Source organism: Dermacentor silvarum, chromosome 2, assembly GCF_013339745.2.
Source record: "Dermacentor silvarum isolate Dsil-2018 chromosome 2, BIME_Dsil_1.4, whole genome shotgun sequence".
NCBI lineage: Eukaryota > Metazoa > Arthropoda > Arachnida > Ixodida > Ixodidae > Dermacentor > Dermacentor silvarum.
Window position 1 is genome coordinate 97,359,423 of NC_051155.1, and position 14,756 is coordinate 97,374,178.

Sequence of the window (14,756 nt, forward strand, 5' to 3'; positions counted from 1 at the left end):
AAACAAACTTCAAGGGAGCTTTCTCATTAAAGAGTTCCTCTTTTCTCCTAAGTGCTGTCATGGCCACATACAGGATTTATGTTACATCTGTGTAGATTGAAATGAAAATGTCTTGCCGTTTCAATTCACCTTGCACGCAACCGTACTGCGTGCCTACATAATTACAATAAGCGCCGCCTGTTCTCTTAACTGTAAAGCTAATCTCATTATTCCTGAATAATGAAATCTACCAAATATCGCCTGTAGCGAAGCTAGTTGACTTTTTGCGCTTCTACTGCGGTAGATGAGTTCAAAAAATGTTGGGCCCTAAGACATCAATTTTATTTCATATACACATCAATACATTGATCAGCCGTGCTGGCCGAATTGCGCTCCCCTCCTCCGGCAGCGCACGAAAGCGCCGCTATTGGTCATCAAATTGCTTCTTGCAAGTTGTTCGGCGCTGTTCATCCGCTCAGTGAACACACGTTAGCCTTCGGCAGAATAACCTAATCCAGCAATATGGCTTCAGCAGCCAAGATCCTGTTACATTGTGATGGAGAGGCCTAGTGTACGCCATGAATGGCACACAGTTAAACTATCAGAGCTCCTTGAGGGACACCTGTGGCCACGAAAACGGTATTAAATACCCGCGCGCTTCTCTGTTAGGATTACAAACAGTGATGTTCGGGCCCGTGGTATTACAGAACTGTTGACATCATGGCGCTGTATTTATCCGTGGGATGCAGCGCAGCTTGTGGCGGCCAAGCTGCATAATTTCGCTGTCTTTCACATTCACGTCAACCACATGTCCTTTTACAGGAAGTACACGGAATTTCTGCAGGATGCTCGTCAAGTAAATGTAGATTTCCACTGATGCGAAGATTTCTCCGGGGCACATTCTTCTGCCTGCAAAGGATAAAAGAATCATCCCTCACAAATGTATTTTTAGAAACGAAAGTTACACACGATAATGCAGCTTTACGCATATGCGCATAAAATAATTTGGGCAAGTTCATAATTGCATGGGTTTCGCCAGCGAGTAAGCAACTTCCCAAGTACGTTACGACATAGTAGTTTTACCCAATTTCCCACAGTAATGTTTCCCGCACACGTGCGTGTACTGCGTTGGTTTCTCGTAATTCCTGTTCCATTGTCATGGCACACGTATAATGACGGCCATTTTTTGACAATGCGCTGCGGCATTTGGCCTTCGACTATCGCGTCCACGCTGTATTGCTGTGTATTTCTGTGTCCGGCGCGCGCTGCGTATTCGGTCACCCACGCCAGTGTTAGCTAATGATAAGTATTTGTTCACCAGTTTGTTGATAAGGTCCTTTTCCGTGATGTTTTGTAGTGCCCCATGTATGACTTTCTCTAGAACATGGCGTTGGCTAGATTTGTTGTTGCCATTGTCTAAGAGGTGCTTGAGTAGATTCCATGTACCACTTCCTGTCATTTGCCCGTCTATAGTGTTGCATACCTCATCCCATTGTTGTCTTGACAGTTGGGCACAGTAATCTTCTATCTGTTTGTTTAGTTCCGAGATCCGCTTCCTCAGCCTGTGATTTAGACTTTGTCCTTTCCATCTAGTCTTGAGCTATAGTTTGGCCTCGAGCATATGTGATAAGTGGCTATCCATGCTATTTATTGGTAGGTCCGTTTCCATCTCGGATGTAGCTGCTTTAATATCTTCCTTGATTTGTTGCCTAGGTGTGCTGGGAACCAGCATAAGGAGTGGTAATAGATCTTGCTCTTTTTGATGATGTGTAATGCCTGTTGTGATATTGTACCTTTCTGAAGAGCTCGAACTGCACTTCGTGAATCGTTATAAATATATGGTCTACTTCTATCGGTTAGTGCTAGAGCAATTGCTACTTGCTCCGCGACCTCTGGTTTGTCAGTGTTGACCGTGGCTGAGTTTATGGTTTTGCCTTTTTTGTCTAACAGCGCAACAGTGAAAGCTTTTCTGTCCACATGTCGGGCGGCTTCTACGAAGCAAAGTCTTTGGTTTTCTTTGCGAATGGTCCGGACTAGGCCGGCTCCTCTGGCTAGTCTTCTCTCTATATTGTGTTCAGGGTTCATGTTGCGGGGCAATGGCCTGACTTCATTATGTTTGCGAATGTCCAGTGGTATGTCTGCATATAGGGAGTTGATCCTTGAGGCGTCAAAGTCTAGTTCTTGGAGTAAGGCTCGACCCGATCTAGTGTTTGATAGTCTTGCGATATAAGTTCTTTCTTGTGCTTCTGCAATCTCCTCTAGGGTGTTATGTACGCCAAGTTGCATTAGGCGTTCCGTGCTTGTGCAGTTAGGGATACCTAGCGCTTGTTTGGCTATCTTCCTGAGCTGGACATTTAGCTTTTCTTTCTCCGAGGCTTTCCATTTGTGCATTGCCGCTACGTATGTGAAGGGGCATAAAGCGAAGGCGTGCATTAGCCTGAGCAGGTTGTCTTCTTTGAGACCCTGTTGTCTGATGGCTACTCTTTTCATCAGTCTCATAGCGTTGTCTGTCTTGTTTATTAGCCTGTTCATCGCCTTAGTGTTGGCTCCGTTTGCTTCTATTACTATGCCAAGAACTCTGATTGATTCCACTATCAGAATTGTGCCGCCATTTCTAGTGTGAATATTGATGTTACTGTCCTTAGCGTAGAACCATCCTCTTGGCTTGGGTCCGGGCCTAGTTGGGGCGTATAGGAGTAGTTCTGATTTGCTGGGGAGCGTCTCAGGCCTGTTGGTCCCAGATATTCTTCAGTTGCATAGATGGTATCCTGTAAAGTCGTTTCAATAACGCCGTCGCTACCACCGGTGCACCGTATTGTTATATCACCTGCGTACATTGTTTATTTGATGCCCTCCATAGTGCTGTGTTTTCTGCCTAGACCTACCAGGGCCAGGTTGAAAAGGGTTGGTGAAATGACGGCTCCTTGTGGTGTGCCCTTGTTGCCTAGGGTGAGCATTTGCGACGTCAGCTCTCTTATCTTGAGCGTTGCCGTTCTGTTGGTTAAGAAAGAGCTGACATATGCATGGAATCTAGCGCCGAGATTTAGGTCCGAGATAGTCTCTAGTATATTATGCTGGTTCCCAGCTCACCTAGGCAATATAGAGAAGCCCCCCCCCCCCCGAATCTCAACGAGATAGCTCATATAAGCGCGCGAGAACTGACCCTCCACGACGCCACCCTCGAGGGTACAAACCATCTCCAAGAGAACAGGGATGCCCCCTCTACATACAACGAGCTCACAAAACACTTCTATCTCAGCCGAAGAGAATTTAGCGCCCCACACCCCACATTAAAAAGGCCACAGGCACTTACTTTAAGACTACTACAAACAAACAGTCATCCCCCGCCAAGAAGACTACATTTCTACATGGCAGACGAATATCGTAACACACAGTGTGCAGACTGCAGTGCACCACTTGACTTAGACCATATGCTCTGGTCGTGCAACCGAACCAACGAAAATTTAGCCAAGGATCAGGACAGGTTGAAGGCAGCGATTCGCAGCCCGGGCCTGACCGAGCAACTATGGGCCATCCAGCAAGCCCACGACGCGGCCAAAAGGCTCTGCCTGCCGGTCCCAACGTGGGAGCAGCCCACTTTGTGACGCAACTCACAACTTGCAGGACCTAATAAATGTTTTCCTTCCTTCCGTAGCCAAATATATCTGAATTCTGCTGTTTGCGAGCGCTTTAAGGATTTCACGAAAGATGTTTGATGTCATGCTCCTAAATTTAGGCAGACGACCCGGATCGATAATTCATCTCCTACGTACTTTAGCGACTTTGCAGCAAAATGCGGTATAAGTATATAGGTGGTGGATCAGCAGCTTTATCTTTTTTCATCTTTCTGGGGTTTTACGTGCCAAAACCAGTTACGATTATGAGGCATGCCGAAGTGGAGGGCTCCAGATTATTTTCACCAGCTGGGAGTGGTTCGACACGATACAAGCCGAACGTGATCAGACAGCACGAAAAAATTCTGGAGACAAATTGTGCAGCTGAGTATTATATCTCAGATTTCACTGATATTTGGCGCATCTTTCAGGTTCACCAGGAAATTCCTACGCTTCTTATCAAACAAAGAAAAAGTGGTGTACGAGAAAAGTGTGTTATCCATTTATCAATCCAGAGAAATTATTGGGTTGGTTTCAGGGCCACCATAGTGACGAAAGAGGCATCGGCGCAATATATTGTTGGCGCAATAAATTGTAGACAGGTGTTCATGCGATCTTTTTTTATGATAACATACAGTGTTTATATATGCGCGCATATGAGATGATGTTTTATGAGTGGTCTCCAGTAATGTAAATGTCTGTTGAACACAAATAGTCTAATCCTAATCAAAATACAGAAAGTATTCGCATTATAAGTTTGTCATGAAAGTTATTTTCAAGAAAACAGTGTACAGCATTCATGACGATTGAGAAACATGGTAGAGCGTACGTGGTGCAACTAATGTTCAAGATAGACCGCTTGTCAGCAAAATGGGGTTTTTCTTTTCTACGGCACTTTTATCTATTCTTATGGAAACATCATACCTGCTTAATAAGCACTCTGCTTAATACCATACCATGCAGTCAGCAGCTTCGAGTTTCTGTAGCTACGCTTTTCTCTTCACTTTCCTTCCAGTCAAACATATCTTCCTTCTTATTGGTTTTGCATCTTCAGTCCGTAACAATATGTAACACCAAGTGACTAGAATTATGAACGAAATGTAAAATTTGCATTGAACTACACTGCCCCTTAAACAGTGCCCCATGAAAAAATTTGTCAATGAGACCTACGATCGTGCTTCGTTTCCAAAGCTCCGTTGACTTTCTTTTACTATCTCGGCTTGATGTCTAGTGACTAAGTCGCGACATCATGTCACTGATCATTGCTTTGGTTATAGGAGAAAAAAACATTCTCGGGTTTTGCGTATACCAAAACAATGGTATGATGTTGAGGCACGCCGTAACGCATTACAGAGTGTCTACACTATCTGAACTTTATTGTGCATCTGAACCTAAGTAAACGAGTATTCTTGCATTTTGCACGGATATAAATGCGGCCAACGCTGCCTGGATTTACCCCGCGGCCTCTAGCACCGCCGCGCAACGCCATAGAATCTGTGTTATCACGGACGGCGGCGATATGGCAGATACAATAAATATGTAACGTTTGTTGTCCTCCTAATGCTGGCGTTTATAAAACAAACACTAGCAAAACAATGCCGGTAGTAATCAGAGAGCACCGGGCTGCACGAGTGCGCACCTCAAGCGCGAGCAAATAAATAGAAATGCAGGTATTCTAGCCAGAGCGTCGCAGACGACAAAGACGAGTCCCACGGCGGACGTCAACGTTGTGCCGTTCTCAGCGCCCCAATCGGACACGCACGAGGAATATAGGATGCAAACAACGTCGGGCCTGTCGCTCCGTCGTTAAGAGCTTTCAGGAATTACCTTGTCATCCCCGCATTTGTTCCGTCTGAGTGATAAACTGCTCGTGCAAAGGGCAGTTGTCTGTACTCATACGTCGCGCCGGTGCTGAGGGACATTGTTCTGAGCTAAGGTAAACGAAAATGCTTCATACGGATAAAAGAGGTCACCGAAGTTCTTCGATATACGGATTACTTATAGTGTTTGTGAGCACGAAGCATTGCAACCGCGAAGGCAGTAATGCATTTAGCTGTGGTAACGGTGCAAGGAGATAAACAGAAATAGTTCGACAGCAAACATGCGTTCGGGCAACCGAGTTGCGTAGAGAGGGGGGGGGGGGGGGGGAGTGCTGGACGGAGAAGAATGAAGGTGGGCGGGGATATTACCAATAGTACCGCGCATGCTTTCCCGCTCAACCTATTGCAGGCGAATAGCGGCAATAAGGGAGGAGGGGAACACTGTCGCCTTGTTAGCTCGCTCGCTATAGTTGGCCTCGGTAAGGCGAGGGAAAGGGCGCGCCAACTCGGGCGAGCGAATTGTGGGGAGAGTTCGGAGGGAGGGGGAGGGCAGGCTTTCGCAACGCTTCTTAGACAGCAGGACTGCGCACACTGCTGTAGGACGCCATGCTACTTGGAACGCAATTTTCATTGCCACGCCCGGTGCGACGAAAACGGTGACGTCAAGGTCACATCGGCCGTCCCCATTCGATCCCATGGCAGTGGAGCCAGCTAGCATGACGTCATGCATCGAAATCCACCGGCCTTGTGCTATTTAGGAGGCGGTGCTTTCGCTTGCTCATTTGCTCGGTCGTTTGTCGCACGTCTCCCTGGCCGCCAGGTGGTGGCCTGCCTACTGTGGACGATGCGGCGGATTCCCCGACGCAGGCGAGGGTTCCGTCGAATGCTGACGGCGTTTACGCCCACGCAGGAAGGAACTCCGGGAAGGCGAAGGAAGTCGCTTGGGAAAGGGAGCTTACTCTCGGGCAACCGTTTTGCGGGGTTGGGCGCCAAGGAGGGGAAGCGGAGTTCTCGCCTGACTCACTAGTTTGTTCGTTCGGTCCAATCATCGTCGATGATGCCTGCATAACTTAGCTTCTGGCGTTTCCTATTTTTGTCTTCGTAGGTGCTGCTATGCTTTTTACAGCGTAATAGCCATCCTGTACACACAAGAATATATATATATATATATATATATATATATGGGGTGTTTCACTTAACTTGGGCCAAACCTTAAAAATGTACAAATGCGACGTCGCTAGACACAACTAAGGTAATGTTTGCTGTCGCTTGCAGATACGCAGATTATTTTTCGCATTCCGCCTAATTAGATAAATCAGTCTTAACATCTTCACAATTATTATAGTTTCATAGAAAGTGTCAAGGAGAAAATTGTAAAGTGGCACGAAAAAATCCCGATACAGCTGTCTGTTGCTCAATAACTATGAAAAAGAAAGAAAACTATAAGAAAGAAAACTAGCATGAGAGAAACTCAGATACGAGAAGTACTTATTCAGCACGTGCCACGTAAACCATATTGAAAATACTGTGGCACTTTGCCCAATGCGACTAGCCCGTACTATAACACATGTAGGAATATAAGATCTTCAGCACCAGGGAAGGTCACGTCGCCAAACAATATCAGCATTTTCCTATGGTTGAATATATAAAATGAAGTTAATCAATGAAGAACCAAATACTCACCGACCGAAAAGGGGATCACCCTCTGGAGCTTATCCCCGGAGATCGAGCCGTCACTGTTCAACAGACGCGTCGGATCGAACTTATCCGGGTCCTTCCATATTGCCGGATTGTTGTGCACTGCCCAGAGGTTGGCCACCACAGTAGCGTCTTCCGGAATGAAGTGTTCGCCTATGACGACATCTTGACATGCTCTGCAAGAAGAAAAGAAAGACAGAACGGAGGAAGGAAAGGCACGGACATTAAGCAGACTTCGTCCAATTTGTTGCCCTACACGTGGGGAGGCCATTGAAGGAGTGAAAGAGAGAGAGAGAAGACACAAGTCTTAAACGCACTTTCAGATACACTAAGCCAGGTGCAGCATATATAAAGTCGGGCACTCCAGTCTGTCGCCGTCCAGGCGCTGTAGAAGAGCTCGAATGGCTTGCTCGGCTGATGAGCTGTGAGTCCAGGATCCCAAGACCTTTGCTTCTATAAATGACCTGTAATCCATTCTATTCAAAGCACACAACTCCCAGTGCTTTATCTGTCTGGGATCATGTTATGGTTGAACTGTTGAAGACGACAACGATGTGGGTCTCACTGAATGCTAGAGCTACGCGGAAGCCTGTGTTTCTGTGCTGTGTAGCTTTGCTCGTACCAACTAGCTAGTTAAATGCTCTCTGTAACAATGTAACACTATTAATAACGTTACAAGGCTGAAAGGTGAATAAAGCATTTATACGCGCCCGGCATGCAATGATCGACGCCTCCAGCCGCTACCGTTCCACTCGTTGCATCAATCGTTAAAAAATATTTTTATCGTATTACGAATATAAATGTGAAAATTTTATACGAATTTATCTGAAAGGTTAACTAAACAAAACACAGGGTGCAATTTATGCCTCTTTACTCACGTGCACATGAAATTGTGATCCCATGGGTGAGATTCCAATTTTACTACAAGAAGAGAGAGAGAGAGAAAGAAGAAAGGGGAAAGGCAGGGAGGTTAACAAGAGGGGAAGATCCGGTTCGCTGCCCTACGCTGGAGAGAGAGGGAGTGGGGAGGTAATGTGATAGGAAATTAGGGTGAAATAGGGAGCACATATACACAATCACAGTCAGTCACTATCACCGCATAGTATCACTGCACAGAGGAGTATCACTTGTAGAACTATAAACATCAAATCAGGCTACAGCCCTTGTCGAAGTCTGTTGGCCTTAAAAACTGCAACAGTGCCCTCGTCACCCTATGCTGCGATGGCTTGTGATGTCGGCATTCTAAAATTATTTGCTCTGTTAAAGTCTGATCAAAGCGCGCTATCGCTAGCGATTTCGAGTGATCGTTTGTATGAATTGTAGCGAGGACAAACACAGAAAACGTGTTGAAGAGTCTCCCAGCTACCACAGTCGTCACGCGAGGTGTCGTCCACCCATCCTATTCGTAAAGCAAAACACTTCGTAAAAGCAACTGCTAGCCATACTCGACAAAGCAGGGTAGCCTCCCGTCGGCAAAGTCCAGCTATACATGCGAAGGCGGAGAGTAGAGTCCAGGTGGTGCAGCTGGTTGCCTTGTAAACTTCGGGTGTCCCGCATGCAGAACGCGATATCACGTGTGAGCATTCGAAGTTTTCTAGCGGCATCTGTGCTTGATCTGTCCTTGATAACGGTATCGGCTCCTGTCAGCGGTCTTGAAGACCAAACCAGGCAGAATTACCTAAGACGCCGCAGTGACATGGTAGCCAATGAAATGTCACGTGCTGTCTTTTCTCAGCCAAGGTGTGGATTAGTTCTCTAATCTCTAATATCAGTTGTTCGTGTGGTCTGCGCCTCACGACTGATATCAAGACCTGCAGGGCTGCCTTCAAATCACTGAATATTGACCATGTTCAAGGTTGTTCTTGGCTCACGATACGAAGTGCCGTGCGAAGAGCTGCAAGTTCCGCAGCCGTCAATATCGTTGAGTGACACGTCCTGAAACTGATGTTGGTGGATCTCGCTAGGAAAACCACGGCTCAAGAGGAACACTAGAGAGTTCCGGACCCATCAACATAAATCTGTACGTGGTCGGAGTACCTTGTAAAGGTGAGTGCCTTTTCGGAAGAAAGAGCAGGCTTCGTCACGATCAAGCCTTGAGACAGACACAATGTGTGAGCTCGTCTTCAGATTTCTTTTAACAGCGGATCTGTAATCTTGGTTAGGCTGCGTAGTGCGAACAAAAAACTCCGTCTGGCGATGACATCACCGCGCATTGACTAGCAGGCAATGCAATACACGTGACGCTAGGCAATGCACGTGACGACATCGCTCGGCTAGGTTACCACCATCTCCCAGGTTACCCTCGCCACAGCATGAGCCGCGGCCACGGAGGAAGATTATTTAGGAGTAGAAACTCCGGTCAGCGCGGGCGCTCGCGTGCGACCAGATAACGTCACATTATTATGCGCCGACGGGGGCGCATGCAGTGGCGGCGCCTTGCGGCACGTCATGCAAGCAGCAGCGAAAAAAAAAAGAGCAGCAGCCCGGCGGATCGGTGGTGCCGCTCGGGCGCGTTCTCTTCGGCGGCGCCCGTGTCTCCCGCGCTCAAAGTAGACGACACAGGCGTTCGGCGTTCGCTTCAGCGTGCACGCCGTAGCGTTGTTTTTGTGGGCCTTTAAGTCAAACAGTAACTGTTCTTGTCGGTGTCTGTTCGAGGGCCGTAATACTAACAGCGCTGATACGTGCAGTGTACCCTTGTTCGGAAATTGCTAGCCTAAGATGGGATGCAGGTGGGATGCGTGAGTGCCCTCAGTAGAAGTTGTGAGGCGCGCGGCCGAACGGGAGCAACGCGCGCGGCCGCGAACGAGAGAAACACACGTGACCGGTTGCCTTGGCAACCAAGACGGCGGTAATTTCTTTCTCAGCCGCCAGGTGCCGCCAGCATGATAGTGGCTCCGCGGGCTTGTGACATTATCTGGTCGCCGCAACTGGCGGAGTTTCCACTCCTAAAGGTTTCTTGCTCCGTGGCCGCGGCCGACGTGTCCGGCGTTCGTCGGGGTGTCCTGGCTGCAGCCGGCGTCGACATGCGACAGGCAGCATTTTGCGCCAGCGTCGTCACCCAGAATGGACCGCATCCGCGTCTCGTCGAGCAAGATGGGCTGGTGGATAGCCGAAATTATGGAAGGCGCGAAAACCGACCCCTCTATAGTCCAACGTGTGCGCCGCGCCGCCTAAACGCGTGCGCATTTTATAAGAAACTAGGAGTTTCAGGTTGTTTCTGCACGTGCTGCCACCAGTGTCCATCAGCCAATCTTGAGCCGCTATTCTGGATATTCCGCCATTTTCTTCGAGGCGTGACGTATGCGCGACGCTTACAAAATGGCGCTGATGGCATCATTTTTCTTTCGTAACGTGACGCAAGTTTGACGTTTCGCCTAAGAAACTGTAATGTAATTGAACCTAGAATTCTCGATAAAGCAAAACAGTTTTCCTCCCCTGTAAAAAATAAAGCAGCTAGCTCAAAGCGTACGATTATTCCAGCAAATTGTTTCTCGCTTCCGTTGTCTGCATGCGCACAAGTGGTCGTCCGCTTTATTAGCTAGGATGCGTGTCCTCGGGAAACAGAATGAGTGATCGTATATTGACGCTCACGCGCTTGCTTTCTGAGACCACATACACGACATACCAGTGTTGATAACCGCACGCTCTAGGCCACGTTATCGCTATCTCGTGAAACGCAAGCAGGCCTCCGAAACTATGCTGGTTTTTTGTCCACGCGTATTGCAGCGCCATCCATGAGGTGGATGCGAAACCAAAATCGCTTTCCTTTTTTTTTTAACCCCCTCTCAACTTTGTCGTTTCTCTCTCGCCTTCAACTATCGCCGGCGCGGCTGGCGTGGCCCGTGCTCGCCGTCGGCCGTGCTGATAACCGCCAAAACGGCAGGAATTTTTTTTCTGCCATTATGCCGCCAGTTTTGCCGTTTTCGCCTTCTGCGCTAGCAGTGTGGTCCGTGTGGTACCCTACCGTTGCACGTTTGTCGGCTTTTCCCCGTAATTTCTCGTAGCTGTCGCTATTCGTGTGTGGTTCAATGGTGTGCGAACACATCAAGACGAAGTGTGCCATGCGACGTGAAATTCTACCGCATCCCTAAAGACACCAGGTGGGCACTGTGCAGTTTACTTCCTGGTTTTTATTTGTGATAGTAATTGTGCGCAGTCGTACAGCGGTGAGCACTGTTAGGGTGAACACGCGAGCGCGTGGCCGACGGCACTATCAGCGCCGCGTAACAGCCATCGTTGGAAACATTGCACATGCGCAGCATGTGCTTTGCGAAACACTCTTTCCACCGCGCGCATCACGTCATAGATACGCTTGTTCGTCGTCTGCTAGCCGCATTTTTTGTTCGCTGAGCTGATACCTTCTGCATTTCAAGGTCCATCTGGATTGAAGATTGGCGCGTGAAGGAAAAAAGTGAGTGTAAGAGGGATAATTATTAAACTTTTTATTCAAGAAAATTGCACTTTTGCAATTCAAGTTAAACAAGACCATGAGAACAAATATAAAAACATGAGCAAATCTAATAGCGAGTCATGTGACCACTTACAGCAACGACTGCAGCTATTCTGGACGGTAACGAGTCGTAAAGTGATCGAACATATTCCCGATCGGCTTTCAGCCTTTCCCACTCGTTGCTGACTTGCGCCCACAACTGGTCCGAAGTCGCGGAATAAAGGGGCTTCCTTGCCAAAGAAGCTTTCAGACGGCCCCACACGTTTTCTATCACATTCAGGTCCGCTCCTTTCGGAGGCCATTCCAGTAGCTGCATGTGCTGCTCCGCCTGGAACTCCTTGACAGCCCGCGCCGTGTGTATCGGTGACCGGTCCTGTTGGAACAGGTAATCACCGTCTGGGAATAAACTGCTCGCATATGGCAACAGCACATTGTTCAAAATGTTGCAGTATTGTTCCGACGATAAGTGTCCACGTATACGTTGCAGGGGCCCTAAACCATATCTTGAAACAGCACCTCACACGTTCACACTCGATCTCCCACTGGCAGAAACACCTTGCACGTTGTCCGGGTCGTTCCTGCGTGGCATTGTGACGTTAACTAAAACAATTGCTTTTCAAAGCAGGAAGTTTGCCTCACCGTGTGCCTGGTAGTCTCCAAACACGCAATCTTTGGTCTTGTCGCGTCGAAAACGTCGACTCATCCGAAAAGATGACGCGACCCCACTCTTCTAATGTCCATGCTTCGTGCAGCTCAGCGAACTGCCGTCGTGCGTCCTTGTTTGCCGCCGTTAGTAGTGGCTTCTGCGCTGCGACGCGACTGCGAAGGCCCGCAGTACGCAGGCGACGTCGAACAGTGGTGTCCGAAACGTCCAAATCCAAGTCCTCGCGTATTGCTGGGGCTGGCAAGAAAGGGTTACGAACAGCAGCTGCAACTATGAGGGCGTCTTCATCGTCTGTGGTAGCTTTAGGGCGGGGCGCGCGGGGTGCATCCTGAATGCGACCTTCATACTTGTAGGCTTGAATTATCCTGTTCACAGTCTTCAGGGGCCTATTAACTAAAGCGCCAATATACCGCTGGGAATAACCTTTCAGGGAAAGATCGACAATTGAGCGCCGTTCATCATCGGGAACCCTAGCCATAATACGATCTGGCGACAGAATGAACGGCTGCGAAAGATGTTTGGTTGTTTTATATACGGCGTTGCATGCACAACAACTTTGAAGGGAACGAATAGACACGCCCCCATAGATATACAAGTTTTTTGTCTTGTTCTGTTCAAGCACAGATGTTTAAAGAAATCTTAAAATGCAGGATGCATGGGCTTAGAAAACAAAAATGCGGCTAGCAGACGACGAACAAGTGCATTCATCACGTCATGCGCGCGGTGGAACAATTATTTCGCGGAAGGCGTGATGCGCATGCGCAATGTTTCCAGTGATGACCGTAGCGGGGCGCTGACAGTGCCGTCGGCCACGCGCTCGCGTGTTCACCCTAACAGTGCTCACCGCTGTACATGGCTGTCCGGTGGTGAGGCAGCAGCTAGCTGATTTGAAAACACCACAACGATGCAGTAAATCGTTATGTCAACAGCAGCGAACATAAAGCTCTTTATAAATATAGTACCACCTTTGCGTATCGCAAGGAACACATGTGTAGGTGTGCGCTTTGCACTTATTTCTAGCTAATTGGTCGCCATCGGTTAAAAATGCGTTTCTGAGAATTAAGGTTGACATATCACAACTAGTACTCTGCCGTGACGTGAAACAAGCTCAGTTTTGTATGTTCCAACCGCGATGTTATAATTTATGATCTTCACTGTTCTTCAGGGTGGAAGCGTTTTTACCCTACGCTGGAAGGATGAACCTGATGGGTTTGCCCAAAGAGAAGGTCAAAAACCGCAGAATATGCTCGGCGCACTTCACGGGGGTGGATTTTGTGGACCGAGCGAGAAGCAGGCCGTGAGAAGCCATGCAGCGCATTGGCCATTAGAGTAATTACAATATATGTTTTTATATGTTTTTTACATGTGCGTGCATGAAACACCATCCGCGTTTTGTTGCATTCTGCAGTGCGTTGCACTGACTGCAACGAATCGAACCAGGGACCCCTCGCTTCCGAACGCGCGGCGCTAGCCACTACGCCACGAAGCGCACATGGACACACGCACCACGATGACAATAAATACCCAACATTAACGAAAGACTGCGCGTTTCTAACGCGTTTGTGCTAGCGCGTTACGGCCCGTGTAAGAAGCTGGTGTAAGACGCTGTGGCCTCTCCGCCTTACCCCCGTATTCATAAACGCTCCTCGACTTGAGCTTGACTTGCCACCGCCTTGGGCAGCGCGTTCGAAACGCGTTGAAGGCGGTGGCAAGTCAAGTTCAAGTCGAGGAGCGTTTATGAATACGGGGGTTATACTCTTTCAGCAGTCATGTGATGGCGTCGGCAAACGCGGTGCACGTTCCGGCATGTGTAAACGGCTGCGTAAGACACTGTGGCCTCTCCCCCTTACTAGAGAGTACTGCGCGTTTCTAACGCGTTTGTGCTAGCGTCCCCTTAAACGGGAGATGGTGCAACTATAATGAAGGGCGCTGTTATAAAATATATATATATAGAAACTTTATTTGGCTGGAAAATATTTGAAGTATAGCGGTGGTCGGAGCCCCTCAGTCCAGGGCCCCACTGGCCTCTGCCGCCTGCCTGACCTGGCTAATTAAGGACTTTTGTCCTGCCAAGTCGGAACGGGCGAGCTGTGCCTCCCACTGCTCCATTGAGATATTATTAGTGGGCCTATGAGGGTGCTTACTACACTCCCAGGTCACATGTATTAGTGTAGGTATGCCACCGCACCAAGGGCATGTGGCCCTATAGCGGGTGGGATACATCGCATTTAGCAGTTTTAGATGGGGGAATACCCCGGTCTGTATTTTGCGCCAATCGGCGGCCTCTTCCCCGCTAAGTTGTGGGTGAGGCGGCGGGTATTTTCTGCGGACTCCGCGCTGATGAGCAAGGATGTCTTTTGCATTTAAATTGATGGGATTTTGTGAGGGATAGTGTGAGGGGTTGGGGTTCGAAGAGGACGCCATCGCTCGGTTAGTAGACGCTCGAGCTAAAGCGTTAGCCTGTTCGTTCCCCTGTACCCCCGAATGTCCCGGGCACCAGAGTAGGCGATGGCGGTGGTTGAACGATTTGG

At 48.5% G+C, this 14,756-nt stretch overlaps 1 protein-coding gene across 1 annotated transcript in view; it reads right to left on the reverse strand.

Annotated features, from left to right (window-relative positions):
* Window positions 1-303: 303 nt before the first annotated feature.
* Window positions 304-14,756, reverse strand: part of LOC119441628 (cytochrome P450 2J1) — a 78,799-nt gene continuing 64,346 nt past the window's right edge. The window contains exons 8-9 of the mRNA XM_037706233.2: window positions 7,097-7,287; window positions 304-888 (exon numbers count right to left, since the gene is read on the reverse strand). Coding sequence (XP_037562161.1) covers window positions 698-888; window positions 7,097-7,287 — 382 coding nt within the window. The 3' untranslated portion in view covers window positions 304-697. The remainder of the gene's footprint in view (window positions 889-7,096; window positions 7,288-14,756) is intronic.